General features: G+C 54.1%; 4 protein-coding genes across 4 annotated transcripts; 1 reads left to right on the forward strand and 3 right to left on the reverse strand.

Annotated features, from left to right (window-relative positions):
- Positions 1–260: 260 nt before the first annotated feature.
- Positions 261–3,014, reverse strand: UMAG_11918 (uncharacterized protein; the record flags this gene model as incomplete). The annotated part of the gene is made up of 1 exon (XM_011390595.1): positions 261–3,014. One exon carries the CDS (start codon positions 3,012–3,014, stop codon positions 261–263), a length of 2,754 nt encoding a protein of 917 aa, XP_011388897.1.
- A 3,003-nt stretch (positions 3,015–6,017) lies between these two features.
- Positions 6,018–7,619, forward strand: UMAG_02303 (uncharacterized protein; the record flags this gene model as incomplete). Its single annotated transcript, XM_011390326.1, has 1 exon — positions 6,018–7,619. The coding sequence occupies one exon, from the start codon at positions 6,018–6,020 to the stop codon at positions 7,617–7,619; it is 1,602 nt and encodes a 533-aa protein (XP_011388628.1).
- An 877-nt stretch (positions 7,620–8,496) lies between these two features.
- UMAG_02304 (uncharacterized protein) lies at positions 8,497–13,083 on the reverse strand (the record flags this gene model as incomplete). Its single annotated transcript, XM_011390327.1, has 1 exon — positions 8,497–13,083. One exon carries the CDS (start codon positions 13,081–13,083, stop codon positions 8,497–8,499), a length of 4,587 nt encoding a protein of 1,528 aa, XP_011388629.1.
- A 695-nt stretch (positions 13,084–13,778) lies between these two features.
- UMAG_02305 (uncharacterized protein) lies at positions 13,779–14,519 on the reverse strand (the record flags this gene model as incomplete). Its single annotated transcript, XM_011390328.1, has 3 exons — positions 13,779–13,870; positions 13,961–14,255; positions 14,331–14,519. 3 exons carry the CDS (start codon positions 14,517–14,519, stop codon positions 13,779–13,781), a joined length of 576 nt encoding a protein of 191 aa, XP_011388630.1.
- Between the last annotated feature and the right edge of the window lie 1,570 nt (positions 14,520–16,089).

The following is a 16,089-nucleotide window of genomic DNA, read 5'->3' on the forward strand; positions in this document are numbered from 1 at the left end:
TCAAACTTGCTCATTCTCAAACATTCACGACAAGAGTAAAGGTACGACGTGCAATTTTCGCATCCATGTGCGCTTCTGCCTTGTCAAGTCAATCTCAGCCCACTGATTCATGATGTGTACTGGGCCAGTTCGAGAGGTAAGTAGGAGTTAGGGGAGCAAACAATACCCTTGATGGCAGGTCTGAGCGGTGTCAAAATTTTGTTTGCATTTTGCAGCAAGTTCGCGAAAAGGCACCAAACTAGGTCTGGAGCTCAGCAACACTACTGTCCCCAGTATTGACGGGCGTAAGGGTAGTTGGAGTAGGCGTTGCTGCTGGCCTGGTGTCCGTAGGCACCGTACTGCTGGTAGTACTGCTGGTGCTGTTGCTGCTGTTGCTGCTGCTGTTGCTGGGCCTGCTGTTGCTGCTGCTGCTGAGCCTGCTGGTGCTGTTGAGGCGCTGCCTGTGACTGACCCTGGCCACGCCCCACCTGGCTTGAGGCCGATGCCGACTGGGCCGAGCCCTTGGAGGCGTTGGCATCGAATTGACGGTAGCTGTCTAATGCGTTGCCCGGAGAGGCGCCTGTCTTTTGCTGCGCGCCGAGGTGAGGGGTTCCGTTGTTGCCAGAAACAGTGTTGGTCGAGGCAGTGTGCTGTGAGGGAGGTGCACCACCTGCGCCACTACCGAGGAATCCACCGAGGCCGGGGATAGCATTGCCATAGATCTTGGAGTAGTCCGACATGCCGCCGAGTCCGGGCATGCCACGACCGAAGCCCTGGTCGTACGACGAGAGGTTGGCCGAGCTGGGCGTTTGCCCGTAGTGGTTCTGTACACCGTAGGCGTTGGCGTCAGATTGGGGGCCCTGGTTGTAGGGCGAGTTGATGGCAGCAGGAGTGCCGGGCTTGGAGGCGTGCTGAGGCTGAGCAGCGGGCTGACCGTAGACGGGGTACTGACCATAGCCGGCAGCAGGTTGACCGTAATGCTGGAATTGGTTTGGCATGTAGTAGTGAGGATAATAGTAGGGCATGATGCCCGGGAACTGCTGCTGAGGAGCTTGCTGCTGGTGCAGACCAGGACCAGCCTGGTGACCCTGGAGCTGGTGCGGCTGCTGGCTCTGGTGGTCGGCGCCCTGTTGCGATGCCGACTGCTGTTGACCCTGCTGCGAGGTCTGCGACTGTGACTTGTCGTCGGAGCGCTGACCGAAAGCGTTGGAGCCCTGGTCGTAGGCGCCGTAGAACTGAGCGAGGCGCTGCGAGTCCAGCCCGCCGTACATGGAAGAGTAGTCGTGAAGACCATGCTGAGGCTGAGCCGCCTGCTGGGATTGAGGCAGAGAGGAGGTCGGGTTCTGACCGATGGAGGTGTATCCATTGTAGCCGTGGATCTGATCCTGGGCCGACTGCTGCTGCTGCTGCTGCTGTTGTTGTTGTTGAGCGGGCTGCTGCTGCTGTTGTTGGGGCTGGCCGGTGAAGCCGTACGAGTTGTCGAAAGAGTCCGACTTGAAGCCGTTGTACTGCTGGCTGTACGGATCAGTCTGCTGAGGCTGACTTACCTGAGCATCTTGTCGGTGGGCGGATGGGGAAGCACCGGCAGTGGCAGCGGTAGGAGCAGCAGCAGAGGAAGGAGCAGCCTCTGCTTCGGTCTTGGTAGCGGAGGCCTCGGCGGCAGCCTCTGGTACCTCCTCAGCGTCCCCACCGAGGAAGTTGAGGGAGCCGAACTGAACGCCAAGCTTGTCGAGTTGCGAAGAGCCACCAGCCATAACGACAGGTGCGTCCTGACGAGCACGCTGCGAAGAGCGCTGTGCCGGACCGCGAGATGCGGTCTTCGAGAGACCAGGTGGAGCGATGGCAGCACTGGGGTCAGCTGCAGGGGCAGCAGGGGTGCTGTCGGCAACCGATGCGGTCTCGAGAGATGGGGCAGCCTCGGTCTCGGCTTGGGGAGAAACGACGGCACTGTCAGTGGCAGTGGGCTCAGTGGCGGCGATGGGAGCAGCTGCAGCCTCAACGGAAAGGTCGACAGCGATGGGAGCGGCCTGCTCGGTCGACTCGGGCTGGTCCTCAGGGATGGACTGAGGGATGACGGAATCGGCAATGGCGACGTCGGATGCGGGAGCGTCAGATGGGGCAGATGGGGGTTGGGCAGCAGCAGAAGTAGCAGCAGGCTTGGGAGCCTCGGACTTGCGTGCGATCTGAGCCCAGCTCATTCCGCCAACCTTTGGTGTCGATTTGGAAGGGGCGGGTACCTTGACGGCTGGTGCCGAGGTCTCGGTGGACGAAGGAAGAGCGGCAGTCGTAGTGGCGGGCTCTGTAGCCTGAGAAGCGGCGGTCTCTGCAACAGGAGCAGGGGCAGCATCCTGCAAAGGCGCGACAGCTGGTTCGGTGATCTCCTTGGCGATGGGGGGTGCTGGGGAGGGTGTAGCGGCTGCGGCTGCAGCTGCGGCTGCGGCGGGCTTGTTGGACCTGGAGAGTGCGGCAGCCCAGCTGGTTCCAGAGGTGGGCGTAGCAATAGGAGAGAAAGCCTGAGCGGTGGTGGCCTCGACGGACTGGGTCTCGGTTGTCTTGAGCTCGTGTCCATTGGCTTGGGGGGCAATTCCGCCACCACGTCCACCGACGCCGCGGAAGCCGCCTCGACCACCGCGGGCGCCTCGAACCGAAGCACCTCCACGACCGCGGCCGGCGGGAACGCCTACATGATTGCCACGAGCGGCGGAAGATGGAGCGGCGGGGGAAGCGTAAGGCGTGGAAGCGGCATGGTGAGAACCCGACTCCTTCTTGACCTGCTTCTTTGACTTGACAGACGAAAACTGATCGACCTGACCTTCGGAAATGCGGACGACGGCGTTCTCGACATCGCCGAGGGATTCTTGGAGGGCGAAAAGGAGATCCTCGTCGGTCCAAGTGGGGAAGAGCTCGCGGATCATATCGAGCTGTTGCGAGTATTTGGCACGAAGGGTGCGTACCTCCTCCGTATCATCTTGCACCTGTTGAGAACGGCTCTTGGGGCGAGGGAAAGACCCTCTGCGCGCGGCTGTGGTCGACATTGTTGTATAATGTATTCAGGTGTGTATGAAGAATTGGGAGGACGAGGCAGTCCTTGCACGACGACCGTGTCTGAGAGAAGGAGTTGAGCAGAAAACAACGATCAAAGAACAAACGGTCGAATGCACTTGTCGAGCGAACCAGTCGAAAGGAGAGCAAATCGAGTCGGGACGAGACGGTGACGAGGCAACGGCAAAAAGATGGATGGAGGATGGAAGCGGTAGTGGCAAGACGAAGAACAAAGCAACACTTTTTGCACAACACTTACTGTCGAACGATGCGCAGCCAGCAGAAGCCCAAGCCATTCCTCTCGATTCCTTTGGACTGGATTCAGTCACCCGCACTCGGCGTTGTCTGCTTGCACCATCCATTCATTCGCACCTTTTCTCGCTCACCTTACGCTGCTGCATTGGGTGGAGCGGCCCAGGCTAACAAGCGAAAAGCGCAATTCGTGATTGCGCGAATCCGTTTCAACTTCTCTCTTCCACTTACACCGCATTGACACTTGAAAAAGCAGCAAAAGAACGCTCAGACTCCGCTTCTTCAACGGCAGTTAATGACTGACTGTGCGCCTGAACGCATTCGGCCATGTCACCCAACTGCAGAACAGCCAAGTGAAGAGTCAAAGGGTCTCTAAGCTCCCTTTCTTCTTGCAAAGCCTCTGATATTCCAAAGAGAAAGAAGGTGAACGAATTTTTTGTATTCCGATACAGTATTCGCCTATTCGACGACACTTTTCAAATCCCTGGCCTTGATACTATTATATACTATTATAGTAATTATATATAGAGAGCACTCTTTCAAAAGGTCAAGCAGACTTGAATACAGTTCCTTATATCGGACTTTGTATTGGTGTCTGGTGACTTGGTAAGTGGTACGTGCAAGGCCTCGACCTTGATGCTCCTTGGTCGGGTGACCTTAGCCACATGCCCTCCTGCCAACACGCTCATGACGGACATTTACCAATCTAACTTATATATCGGCCGTCTTGCTCTTCCCTACTTTTGACCGGCTGGAAGACGGAGCGAAGCCGGGGGAATGCTCCGCGTCGATTGCTTCTACAATGTGATATCCGATACGGTTTGTATTGCCAACAGTGGAACATTGATGCGAGAGAGAAAACGGTCGCTCTGGGACGAAGGAATGATCACTGCAAAGATTAGTCATAATTACTAAGGGGGCGCAGAGGCTAGTCTATCGCACGACAAAAAAAGCTCTGGCACGATTAAACCTGCTCGATTTGCAATTCCAGCCGGTTGATCTTGTGGTTGGAATTCACGACTAGTCACTTAACTTAGCGTTGAGGATTGCACGTCGTCACCTGGGCCTCGAAACTGTACCACATGTAAGTTAGCATGGCTGACTGCCAACAACTTCTTAGTCACGCTTTGCTTTGCTTTGCTGGCTGGCGCTATTGGTGAGCATGCTCGAAGATCGACGTTGCGGGGTCGCATTGAATGGCAGGAACAGTCGTTGCAGATGCCGTTGGCAGCATGACGCCAAATGATATCATGTAGCTGCTCCCAAGGCCAAGGCGAGGTCTATGCCAAGGTAGGCAAGAGGCTGTCTGCTTAGCTGTTTGGTCGAATCACGAATGATGCCAAGATGGCTAGCTTATCTGCTCCAAGGGAAGCTCAACTTGAATTGGCTGGTGCCACCACCTCGTCTCTAGTTGCATTTCATTAATCCTCGCGACTTCGGCGTTCCGTGGTCGTGACTGCCAACGAAAGCCAAATCTAGATGCGACGTTCCAAGCGGTAAAGTTATAATTCAAATTTGAGTCACATGCTGACAGCTCACTCTGCCAACTGTGCGCATCCGCAGCATACACATGGAGCGTTGCGAAACAAAAGCATGGTTGCTGGTGGGACAACCGTGAGCTGTTCACGGTTGCATCAGTTCAGCGTTAAAGCTAAGCAAGTGTGCGCCGGGATCGAGCCGACACCAGAAGCTTGGCTCGCTGTCTCGAGTGTCTCCCTCTGGCCTGCCGTGTCTCTCGTGTGAGCTGCCAAGGGTCTGTGTGTGTCTCTGGAGAAATTCGCCGTAGGGCCTTGCGCCTGGAAAATCATCCGGAGCCAAAAGCTGGCATGGCATGGCATTCACGATTCACGATTCGTGATTCATTCGTGATTACTCACGACTTACCATTGGCGCTGCTGCCGAAAGGAGCCAGTCGTCAAGTCACGAGTGTGAATCGAATGCTTCTAATTTACACGCTGTCTTGTTGCGCTCCCTCTGTTCTCGAGTTTCGAAAACACAGCCTCCATAGGCAGCCGTTGCGTGGTGCACTTGTGAGCATGGGCCGTATTTAGATTTTCATGAGCGCACACATTCGTGATTCGTGATTCGTGTGATTCGTGATTTTGTGCCGAGACCACAGACTACGAACCGTCCACCACAGACCCCGCGCCGTGCGCCTAAAGAAATGACCGTAAAGTAACCAACCCGTCGTGTGTGCGTCTCTCAGCCTTCCACGATCGCAATCGGTTTGGTAGAGTTCCTGCGCTTCTATCAGATTCACAGCGTACGCAAAAGGGCTGCCTTGACGGCTCTCACCGCCGACCCAACTCAGCCTCTTGGTGCCTGCCCCACGTCAACCAATGCCGGTGCTGCGACCTCTGCAGCATTCGTCGGCCCATCCGTGCACTCGCTAGCGGGGCTTACCAACCACTCTGGTACCTTTCTGGCGGGTCTAGACACGCCTGCGACTGGCTCTGACTGCGCAAACATCATCTTGATCTGTATACCGAACTCGCTTGCCTTATCGTCCAACCGGTCTTTCCGCACCCCAACCATCCTCGAGGCTTTTTGTTTCATCTCTGGCTCTTTCCCTCAACATTGACATGAGCAAGAGACGCTTCTCCGACGTTGCCACCACCATCTTTCGTGCACACGATTATCGTCATCTTCAAAAGAGGCCCTCCTGCTGCGCACACACTACGCTCGGATCAGTTCCGATTTCGAATTCCTACAGTGACGACGGCGTCCGTCAGGGCGTCCCAACAATGGTAACAGGCGCAGCCTGTCCTCCAGTCGACGACCTCATCCGAAACAATATGCCCGCGGATCCGTTCTGGCAACCCGACTTCGTGTCGCAACGTAACGAATCAAGCCCATCACGCTCCGTCTCGAGCAAATCAAAACTGGATCTTTCTTCCACCTTGCCATCGTTGGCTGCGAGCCCAGCGCTCTCTCCGAAAGGCAGTGTCTTTTTCTTACGCTCGGACGCAGAGTCTCTCCATGACGCTCTCACTGTTTCATCGTACGACAACGACTACCCTCCACCGCCAATGTCTACACCTGCTGCCTCGCAAACATTCGCATCCAGTTCAAAACAGCCAACGAGCACTGTATCCCCGACGAGACTATCAGCTTGCACAGAGACACGCGAAGGCGCTTCGACCATGGCCGCCCCGACCTTGACTAGCTCCCCCAGCAGTATCAATGGCCTCACAGAGTCACTGCCTAGGCGCCCCGCTCGTCCAGGTAGGCCAACCCTCACCCGACTCAACACGTCCGAAATAATGCGTACGCACACCAACACTGCCGCTCTCGAGCCTCCATCGGTGCATTCAATTCCAAGCCGCCGATCACCCACGGCATTGAAGCTACAGCTCGATACCTCAGTGCCACGCAGATCGGCTACGTTGAGTAGCTACCCACACTGCAAAAAAATGAACTACCCAACGCCACTTTATTCTACTCTGACACTCCCATCGCCCACAACTTCGACTCGCAGCGATTTTGCCACCATAAAAGATGGCTCGGCGCGATTGACCAACGGCGACGTGGAAGATCGAGCGGGTGCGGGTGAGTCAAGCTATGCAAACTCGCCCGCCGCTCGCCCAGACAGTGTGAACCTGGCCGGAGATAATTTCAGCTTTGAAGGCATCGATTTTGAAGTCTCGACCATTCTACCGGATTTCCTCTATCTCGGCCCGGATGTGCAATCCGAGCAGGCTGTTACAGAGCTCAAAGCGATGGGCGTGCGACGCATTCTCAATGTCGCCTGCGAGATTGACGACCGAGGGCCTCTGAGGCTGCGAGATCGGTTCGATCGATATCTTAAAGTGCCCATGTTGGACAGCGTTGAGGCGAAGGGAGTGCAAGACAGCATCGAGCAGGCCTGCTCCTTCCTTGACGACGCACGCCTGCGGTCGGAGCCGGTCTACGTGCACTGTAAAGCCGGCAAGTCACGCTCTGTGACCATCGTCATCGCCTATCTTATACATGCGCTCGGTTGGACGCTGCGACGTTCCTACTCTCACGTGTCTGAAAAGAGGGCCGCCATCTGTCCTAATATCGGCTTTGTCGCCGAATTGATGCAATTTGAGGAGAAGGAGCTCAAACTCGCTCGATCCACAGGTATCTATGGAGATCCCGCCGATGTTCCGCTCGCATCTGCCTCATCCCCACAGTTGCTTCCAGGCTGGCAACAAGGTCAAACCAGACTTGATTCGCCTAGAAACGATTCGTCGCCGATTCCGTCAACACTTGCGCGGCAGGGTGTTCTTATGCACATGACCACCAGCCTAAACTCGAGTCTAGGTGGCTCGCTATCCAAGTCGTCTCCCGACCTTCCATCCTTGACGTCTGGCTGCACCTAGCACCTAGCACCTTACCTCGATAGCCATGTGTAGGCCTTATCTAGATGCTCGCTAAAGTTCTTTGTTTCATTTTCATTGACAGTATTCTCATTACCCCGTCACCGCTACCGAGAGACGCAGTCTCTAGCCATCACAGGGCCGGCGCTCTGTTGTAATTCTACATTTTTCTCGCCTTCTCACATTCTCCGACTCGCTTTTTGTCCGTGCGATTTGAGAAGAGCTGTGCGAACGCCGTTAGACCTCGTGGAGGTGGTTTTAGCAATCTCCGAGGCGACATTCGTGATTCACGATTCACGATTGTGACGAAAAGCAATCCATCTGCACTTGTATCCTGCATGGTAAGTCAGACATCGACGCACAACTTCTTAGGCAGGAAAATGGGCCATGACGGAGTTGTAGCAGCGCAGTGGAGTAGAGCTGACCCAAAGCACAAGGTCAGGGAGCCCATCTATGGCTTGTCGTCGGACGAGGGCTTGGTCAACGGCAGCATTACCAACACTGTGACTTGCGCGAGCCGAAGTAACAGGTCTCTTTCTGATATCACGCGGAAGTAGTCCAGATTTTGAATTTTGAATTTTGGCTCTGGCTCTCTTTGCTTCCATGTTCGGATGGGCGCGCTTCCCCGCTGTTTGCGAAGCATGCCAGGCTGTGCTGAAGCAAGATGCGCAACATCGCTGGGAATGCATGTACGATCACGGATGCGGGTTATTATCCGTAAGATCTCAAGACCCAAACACGGAACCGAACTCTAGCGTGTAGCACATCTCAGATCGGCACACGGCTCAAACATCTTCTGTCGGTGAATGAGGCTGTTGTATAATATCACCAATGACCGTCCACGGTCATTACAAAGGATAGTTTGGAAACAAGTCGAGACCTAAGAATGTGAAAGGAAAGTGGACGAGGATGCAGTTCTCGGCGGTGCACGCTTGATGTAAGGAAGCGGAGAAGAAAGACCTGCAGACGGCAGTGGTCTTGGGATCAATGAGTGTCGAAGCTTGCGCGAAGCACAGCTGTGCGAAACGATGCTCGATGGAGCGACAGAGTGCGAGGCGCAAGGCTGTCGCAAACTCGTCAATCGGAATTCTCGCAGCGCTTGTCTCGAGCTTGTCGGCAAACGCGCGCTTGATCTCTCTGCGCTACAACAGGACGCGCTGGGAACATGGTTGTCATGAGCCGAAAAAAACGCGTTATGCGCACCACCATCTGCGTAAAGCCGTCGCTTGCGCTGATCGGGCGACGCAAGCGTATGCGAAAGATATTCTTGAGCCTCCTCCTGCACTTTACACATATCTTGCTTGCTCAAGTGACTGTATTCGTACTGCATCGACAGCGGTGCTGAGGTGTTCCGCTCCGATCCATCCAGTCGACGCTCAACCGACGATCGCGATGAGCGCTTCAGCGTCCATAATGAGCTAGACGAATCGCTACTAAGCGTTGGCTTGATGTGCATACGCAGACCGAATTCCAGCAGCGTCGCTTGCTCAGCGTGAGGCGCCATTTTCGGCTCTGTCAGCTCAAAGCTGATTTCGAAACCAGCCATGCAAGTGCTCGAGTCGTCTCTAGGCAACCTCGACGCGTACTCGGATTCATAGCGCAACCGCCCTTGCCTCCCCGAATGACAAATCGAAGACGCTCGCGTTTGACCACTGCAAGACCGTGGCGACGCTGGCATTGGATGGTACCCTGAGTGCCGAGGCCCAGTCCCGCCATCCAATGTGCGGTCACAGCATCGGCTCTGCGACTGCAAACCGTGGTTCGAAGTCGGATCTAGCGAGTCTAGAGACGATGTCGGTTTCGCCTCTCGGTATTGAGCTGACTCAGCACCAAAAAGTCTCGCTGGACGGTTCACAGCAGCTTTCGAGCGCGGCAGCTCCGAAGCAGCCGACATTCTAGTCGCATCCGTGAAGACAGAATTCGAAATATTGCTCGCTTCTGGAGTCCAGGGCTGTGAAACCGTCGTATTGGGCGATGTATCAGTGACGCTGACCGCGGGCCCTATCGGTGTGCTGAGTGCACAAGCCGATGCTTGCAGCCTCAACGGTCTCAATTGGATGCTTTCTGTACTATTTGACGCCGTAAGCCTGGTTGGTAAGTTGCCGGTTGTACTTGACGCCACCCGCTCTCTTTGTGTAAGAACGTGAGAATGCAGATTACCTTCTGGACACAAAGCCATTTGAGGTTTATCGATACGAGCTGCTTTGAATGAAAAATTTTGCTGGTCATGTGCTTCACTCTCGTCCCGCACGCTCAAGACAGAGCCAAAACCAGCGGGTTGTCGTCTCTTGGGGCTGCCGTCAGACTCTTGCCCGGTCGGGTCCATGATGTGAGGCGCGAATTGGCCATGATAGCGACGAGACAGCGGCGAGGCCTCCTCAGGCCGCTTCTCGCGGCGTACAGACGGCTGGATAATCTTGGTGACAGAATCGGCTACTCGAGGAGGACGAAGTCGCATCATCGGGCGGATGGTCGCCTGAGAAATCTGCGTAGATTGAGCCTCGAGTTGTGGCAGCTTTCCAGGAAGTGTGCGTTGTTCTCGTCGAGATGTAGTTTGTACAGCAAAGTCGGACATTCGTTTGAGTGTCATACGTTTGCAGGTTGCCACTGAAGCCACCTCATCATCTTCGCCTGATGAGTTGGCATCATTCCAGTCCTGGACCATTTGACCCACGTATTGTTTCCCTCGGCTTAAAGGGGTGCTCTGAGTTGCTTGAGAGTCTTGGCCGTGGTACAACGAGTTCAGCATTTCAGTCAAATCGTTGACACGCCCTGTTTCGATGCGATCCAGGTGGCAAATAGCTATCTGCTTTGGCGGAGAAGACTGCTCCTTTACCCTCGAGTCCTTGACGCTGCTCATGGACAGCAGCTTCAAGCTGTCTCGATGATGATATGTTGACGCCTCCGGCGACTTTGCTAGTATCTTGAGACGACCTGGAACCCTTTTTGCTTGCTTAGGCGCGTGCTGACTCGGCGGATCTCTTTGCGAATAAGACCTCGTCAGGCTTGAGTTCCTTGGCAGTGCTGTGTAGTCACGGGTCACTTCCGCTTGAACTTCCCTCTTCGGACTGCATGTGCTGGCGTTTGCTGCTTCAGTGATGACATGGCCGCAGTGCTTGTCGACCAGGACTGGCTCGTATTGTGGCGAGCAGGGTGTCAGCTCGTCGTCTTGGGGCTTCGCGAAACAAGGCTTCGAGTTTGCAAGGTCCCTTAGAGGCTTAGATTGAGCCAATTCTTGACTCGCAAATAGAACAGATTCCCGTAGAAGCAACGTCTCGTTGATATGATGACAACGCGGGCTCGTTAGCTCCTCCGCGATCGGATCGTGTTCACCCATAGTCGACTTGATCCAGGTTGCGGTTCTATCAAGGCGTGGTTCTTGTGGCTCTGGCTCTTCTTGTGGAGAGGCAGGCACATTGTCCATGCCGATCAGATCGAACAGTACCGTGCTATCCAATACGGAAAGTACGGCAGCATACGAGTCTCGCGTCTCATCACGAGGCGGATGGGGCGAGCTGCTTCGTTGATGTTGCTGATCGCCGATGCTATGTCCTCTCGCGGCTGCGGCGCTTACGATACCGGGATGCGCAAGATGGCTGCTCTCTACTCGATCATCAGGGCTCCCTGCGCCCTGATGATGAGCACGCTCGAAAGAAGCGCATGACGACTCCTCTTCATCTGGAAGCAACGACGGTCCGAGATTTTCCCAGTTGACACCAGACTCTCGCTTGCGAGTGAGTCTCTGATTGTCAAAGCACTTGACGTCGGCCTTCTCATCAGATCCGCTCTCATCGAGGACGGAGCGTCGATCAGTCATATTGACGTGGCCTGAGTGAGGTTGATTTTCTCCTGGAGAAACCGGCCTTGCCTGATGCTTCAATGTTAGCATATCCCGGGTGACGACGGCGATTGGCAGCTCGCTTTCTATGCTCGATGCACGCGAAGCTGAGCGCGAGGTTGGCAAGACGCTTGTCGCTGAAAAGGCTTCCGCTGGAAATGGCAGAGTGGTTGTTGTCGACAAGTCATCTGTTCGAAGTGCAGTTGCCGTCGATAAAACATTGACTGAGAACGGCAGAGCAGACTGTGGTGAAAGATCTACCGTTGATCTGTCGTCCGTCAATGGCGAGAGCTTCTGAGCCGCACTGATGTCTTGCTGGCGCACACCAGATTCGGCACTAGCTCTATCTTCTTCCTCTGTGGTGATCGAGGCAGATGGAACAGCCGCATCTGAGAAGGCCGAATAGGGAACGCCGGTTTCCTTGGCTACTTTGTGGGGCGAAGATGAATCGAATTTGGTGTCAGACTGAATTGGGATTGACATCGATTCGACTACCTCCAAACAAGCATCGTCCGAATCGTCCCCTTCTGCTTGCCCTTCAGACACGTGGTTGTGGATCAAGCCTGTGTGTGACAGAAAGAGCGCCTGAGGAGGAGTTTGTGGTACATCTGAGAAAGGAATGATTTGAGCCGAGTGTGCGGTGGATGATGCAAAGAGAGCATGCTTGGGCGCCAGAGTAAACGATTTCGAATCACGTTGACTTCCGTCATCCGGCACCGGGCTAGCGATATGCGGCATTAGCACATCAGTGGCTGCAATGTTGGCATTGGTCGGTAAGGACGAAGAGTTACTTTGACCAAAGCGTGAGGTAGCTGCTGAGAAGGCATACTCAGACGTCATAGGGTTCGGGTTCGAGTTGCATTGGGGTTCATCCTGCAGCAAGTTGCTAGCGACGAGCGGAAGGGGTACACCAGTATCTGCAAGGTCGACATGGCTCGATGAGGATGAAGCGCGGAAAGAGGCTTTTCCAGACGAGACGATGGTGGCTGCGGGTGATGACTCCTGATCTGCTGGCGAGGAAAGCTGTGATGATGCGGGTGTGTTCAAGATTTCTGCTACAGAATGAGACTGTGTTGCGGCGAGATCGAGCGCCAAAGAGGATTGTGAAAGCGCCTCAATGTCAGGCGACTGTCTGTTGATACTGGCATGTGTGTCCAAGAAGCGAACGATCGATTCAGACGACACAGAGTAGCCTGGCGAGGACGGCGGCTCTATCCCTGAGGGGCTTTGGAGATTCTTAAAGAAAGCCGCAGCGCTGGCATTGGTGTCGATGAAAAAGGAGGATGCTGGTGGAGAGCCCAGGCGTTCAGAAGATGGGCGCGGAACTTCTTCGGCAAGATGGGAGAAGAGATCGATCGCTTTGGCCACCTTGCCGCCTGGCTTTGCAGCGGTCCGAGGAGAGCTCAACTCTTTGGTGAAGGTGGGCGAATTGGGAAAAGGCGATGCTCGTAGCTTATTCCTCACCACATGTGATGGCTGCGTGATAGTTGGGGGATTGACCGCAGGCATAGGAATGACGTGAGTCGATTGAGCCAAAGTCATGCGCGGAACCCTGGAGTTGGTGCCCACAAAGAAGTTGGCGGCTGTCTGCGGCAGCTTGCGAGCCGCTGAGGCTATATCGCCATCCATATGAGGGATGTCAGAGCGCCTTCAGCGACCGTGCTCGCCCTGATCCGGCAGGGGTAGATTTCGAGCCTTAGCGTGAAGCTTGAGGTGTGAAGATGGTGGAAGAGTGATAGACTAGATGCTACGTCTTGCCACGTTGAGAGTCGACCTTTGAAACAGTGGGATGAGGGTCGACCTCATCTGAGAAGGATCACAGACAGGAGGCTGTTAAGTAGTTCACAATTAAGCATTGGGCGTCAAACGAAAGCCGATTGAGATATGTTTTGTGGCGACGCTATCGTGGCATATGCGGCTCGGATGTGATATTGAAGAAGATGTAGCATTTGAGCGTGGTGCATATCCGTCGTGCACGAATTGCGATTTCAAGCGAGTCTGTCCAACTTGGCATACGCAACCTACAGTAAGTCGTGAGTTATCCTTCGTGCTTGTTTAAGCAGACCTGCATAAAAGTTGCAGATCTTTCGCGTTGTAATCACGAATCACGAATCACGAATCAACGAATCAACGAATCAACGAATCAACGAATCAACGAGTGTGTGGACTGCACGTACCGCCAATTTCGAGTTGTTAAGACACCGAGTCAGACGGTCTCGGCCAGATAGGGGTCAAATTATAGCAGCAATGCAGATGTTTGAAACAAACAAGTTCCGAAACGTCGGACAGCATCCATGTGGGGGAAGAAGGGGATCAATGCGGAGCTAGTCACTTGGCGCTTTGTCCAGCTGCCGTTGCTTCTCGTCGTCCTCAAAGGCTTGCACCAAGCGCTCGCCCAACTTGCGAATGACAGGGTCTACACTTTAGGAAGGGAGTGAGCTCAGATGTCAGTCTTCATTGGCCACTTTCGAGTGAAAAAACAGGATGCGAGACGTGCGGGACTGACCTTGTGGCCTCAAGTCGAGAGCGTTATCAATGTCTATGGCTGCCAGTTGATTCCTGCCCAGCTCGAGATACGCTTCGCCTCGGCGGTATAGTGCTTTCAGATTCTTTGGCTCGAGCGTCAATGCTTTGGAAGCAGCATAGACGACCTTCTCCCACTTGGCTTGCCGAAGATAGCACGCAGCCATGTTGTTGTAGACCGCGCTCGTGATTGCAGCAGCACGCTCGTTTTCGGTGTCAGTCGAGCGGGCACCGTACAGATTCGCAAGTGAATTGATCCCGGCACAGTAGAGCAATGACTACCGATATGACTACTGTAGGGTTAGTCACAGATCATGACGCGATCGCTAGATTGATCTCAAAGCGAGACTTACATGATGCCATTCCTTGAGCGCTTCTGTCAGGTTATCCTGCTCGTATGCTTTGTTACCCAACGCCTTGAGCTCATCGGCTCTCAACAGCTGCTCGTCAATCGTCATGACCATCGTCGAGGCCGATTTGGACGCGATAGTAGATGCAGATGGAGCATATTGGGCCATATATGTGGATGACTCGCCGGACATGGTCGTTCGAGCCCGCAATCACGAGCGTGAATCTGGAACCTGCGAATTGCTCTAAAAGAATTGAGTCGGCGACGAAATTTCTTCCAAGTGCAGAGAGATTCTTCATTCGGGCTCCATGTTGGTCGAGCCACATGGATTCTTTAAACAGCGATGCCCGACGAGTACTCCGGGTTCCGAGAATCGTGAAATCGTGAAATCGTGAAATTCGTGTAAATCCTGATACATGAATCGTGAATATTGAAACGCCAATCGGGAAGTGACACGATGATGCTGATCGAACGTGTTACACGCCCACGTCCCTGGCCATGCTTTCGTGAATGCCTGCATTAGTTTGCTAGAACAATTGCAATAGCTTACACCAGATTGTCTTTCTTGCGCTCGTGAAAGCGATCTCGGGTGTCGAAGGTACTGCGATGTTGTTGAAAGACAGAGACTCTCCGTGTTCGCGCGATCTTCCGCTTCTCGCCGTGAGGGACATTAGCCAGCAACAAGAGAACAGGGTTCTACATACGATCATGATGAGGTTTTCAGCAAGAACAAAGGGTTTGTGGTCCGTGCTGGTGACAATGTCCTGTGTTCTCCAGAGCAAACACTGTTGCAGCGATCCGAGAGGCGCACGAGAGCTGTGGGGGTAAAGGGTGATTCCGTGATCTTGAAGCGCTGAATGTGACTCGAATAATCTAGCCGAGATCGCATTTCACACTCAGGCAGCATCCACGATCAGCAGACTCTCGACTGATAACTTCACCATCTCTTCAACCACAGCCTACTCATGATTACTTTCACGCACCAATTCTTCACGTTCGCCTACAACGCCCGTAGCCCTCGCCATGCACCTGGCTACGTTACGAATGCATGCGACAGGATGCAGTATCGGATCGAGCCCCTGTCAGGCGACAGTCGACGTTGCACGTTGCAGCGGGCAGTTGATCGTTTACCCCGCATTCTGCGTGTTCGTGGTTGCAAGGGTACAAAATGGCTGTCACCAAGCATCTCGCCAGTCACGAGTCCTCGAGCGCTTGTATTTGTGATGATTGACCTGACGAAAGATGAATTGCACGAAATGAAAGGACGAAAAGGCAACCATGAATGTGACCTTCTCGTATCTGCCGCTGTGTGCTTTGTGTCCAAGCCCGACAGGGACTTTCCGGAAGAGCCGTAGGCGGTGTCACTTGAGCATCATTCGACGGTAAGATTCGCGTTTTATGATTACTACGTTGTGCTCGCCGGAAAATCACGAATCACGAATCCCGAATCACAAATCGCTTCGATTTGCAATTCAGTCAGCATCCGTCGTCTCTTCTCTGCCGATCTGCTTCCCAGCCACCCGATCCACTTGGAGATGAACTGGTTTTTTTTTTTTTTTTTTTTTTTTTTTTTTTTTGCTTAACTTATTGTAACTTCAGAGACGCTATGCGTCAGAGCTGCATTCTGACTGATTCCCTGTGAACAGAACTCCCGACGTTTGCCTAAGCACAAAGCATAGCTGATTGACTGCCTTGGTTTGACCTCAATGATAGACAGACATACATATAAGACCACGCTGTGCTTAGCTAGCTTACGCCTTCCC

The sequence above is a fragment of the Mycosarcoma maydis genome, chromosome 5 (assembly GCF_000328475.2).
Source record: "Mycosarcoma maydis chromosome 5, whole genome shotgun sequence".
Classification (NCBI taxonomy): Eukaryota; Fungi; Basidiomycota; class Ustilaginomycetes; order Ustilaginales; genus Mycosarcoma; species Mycosarcoma maydis.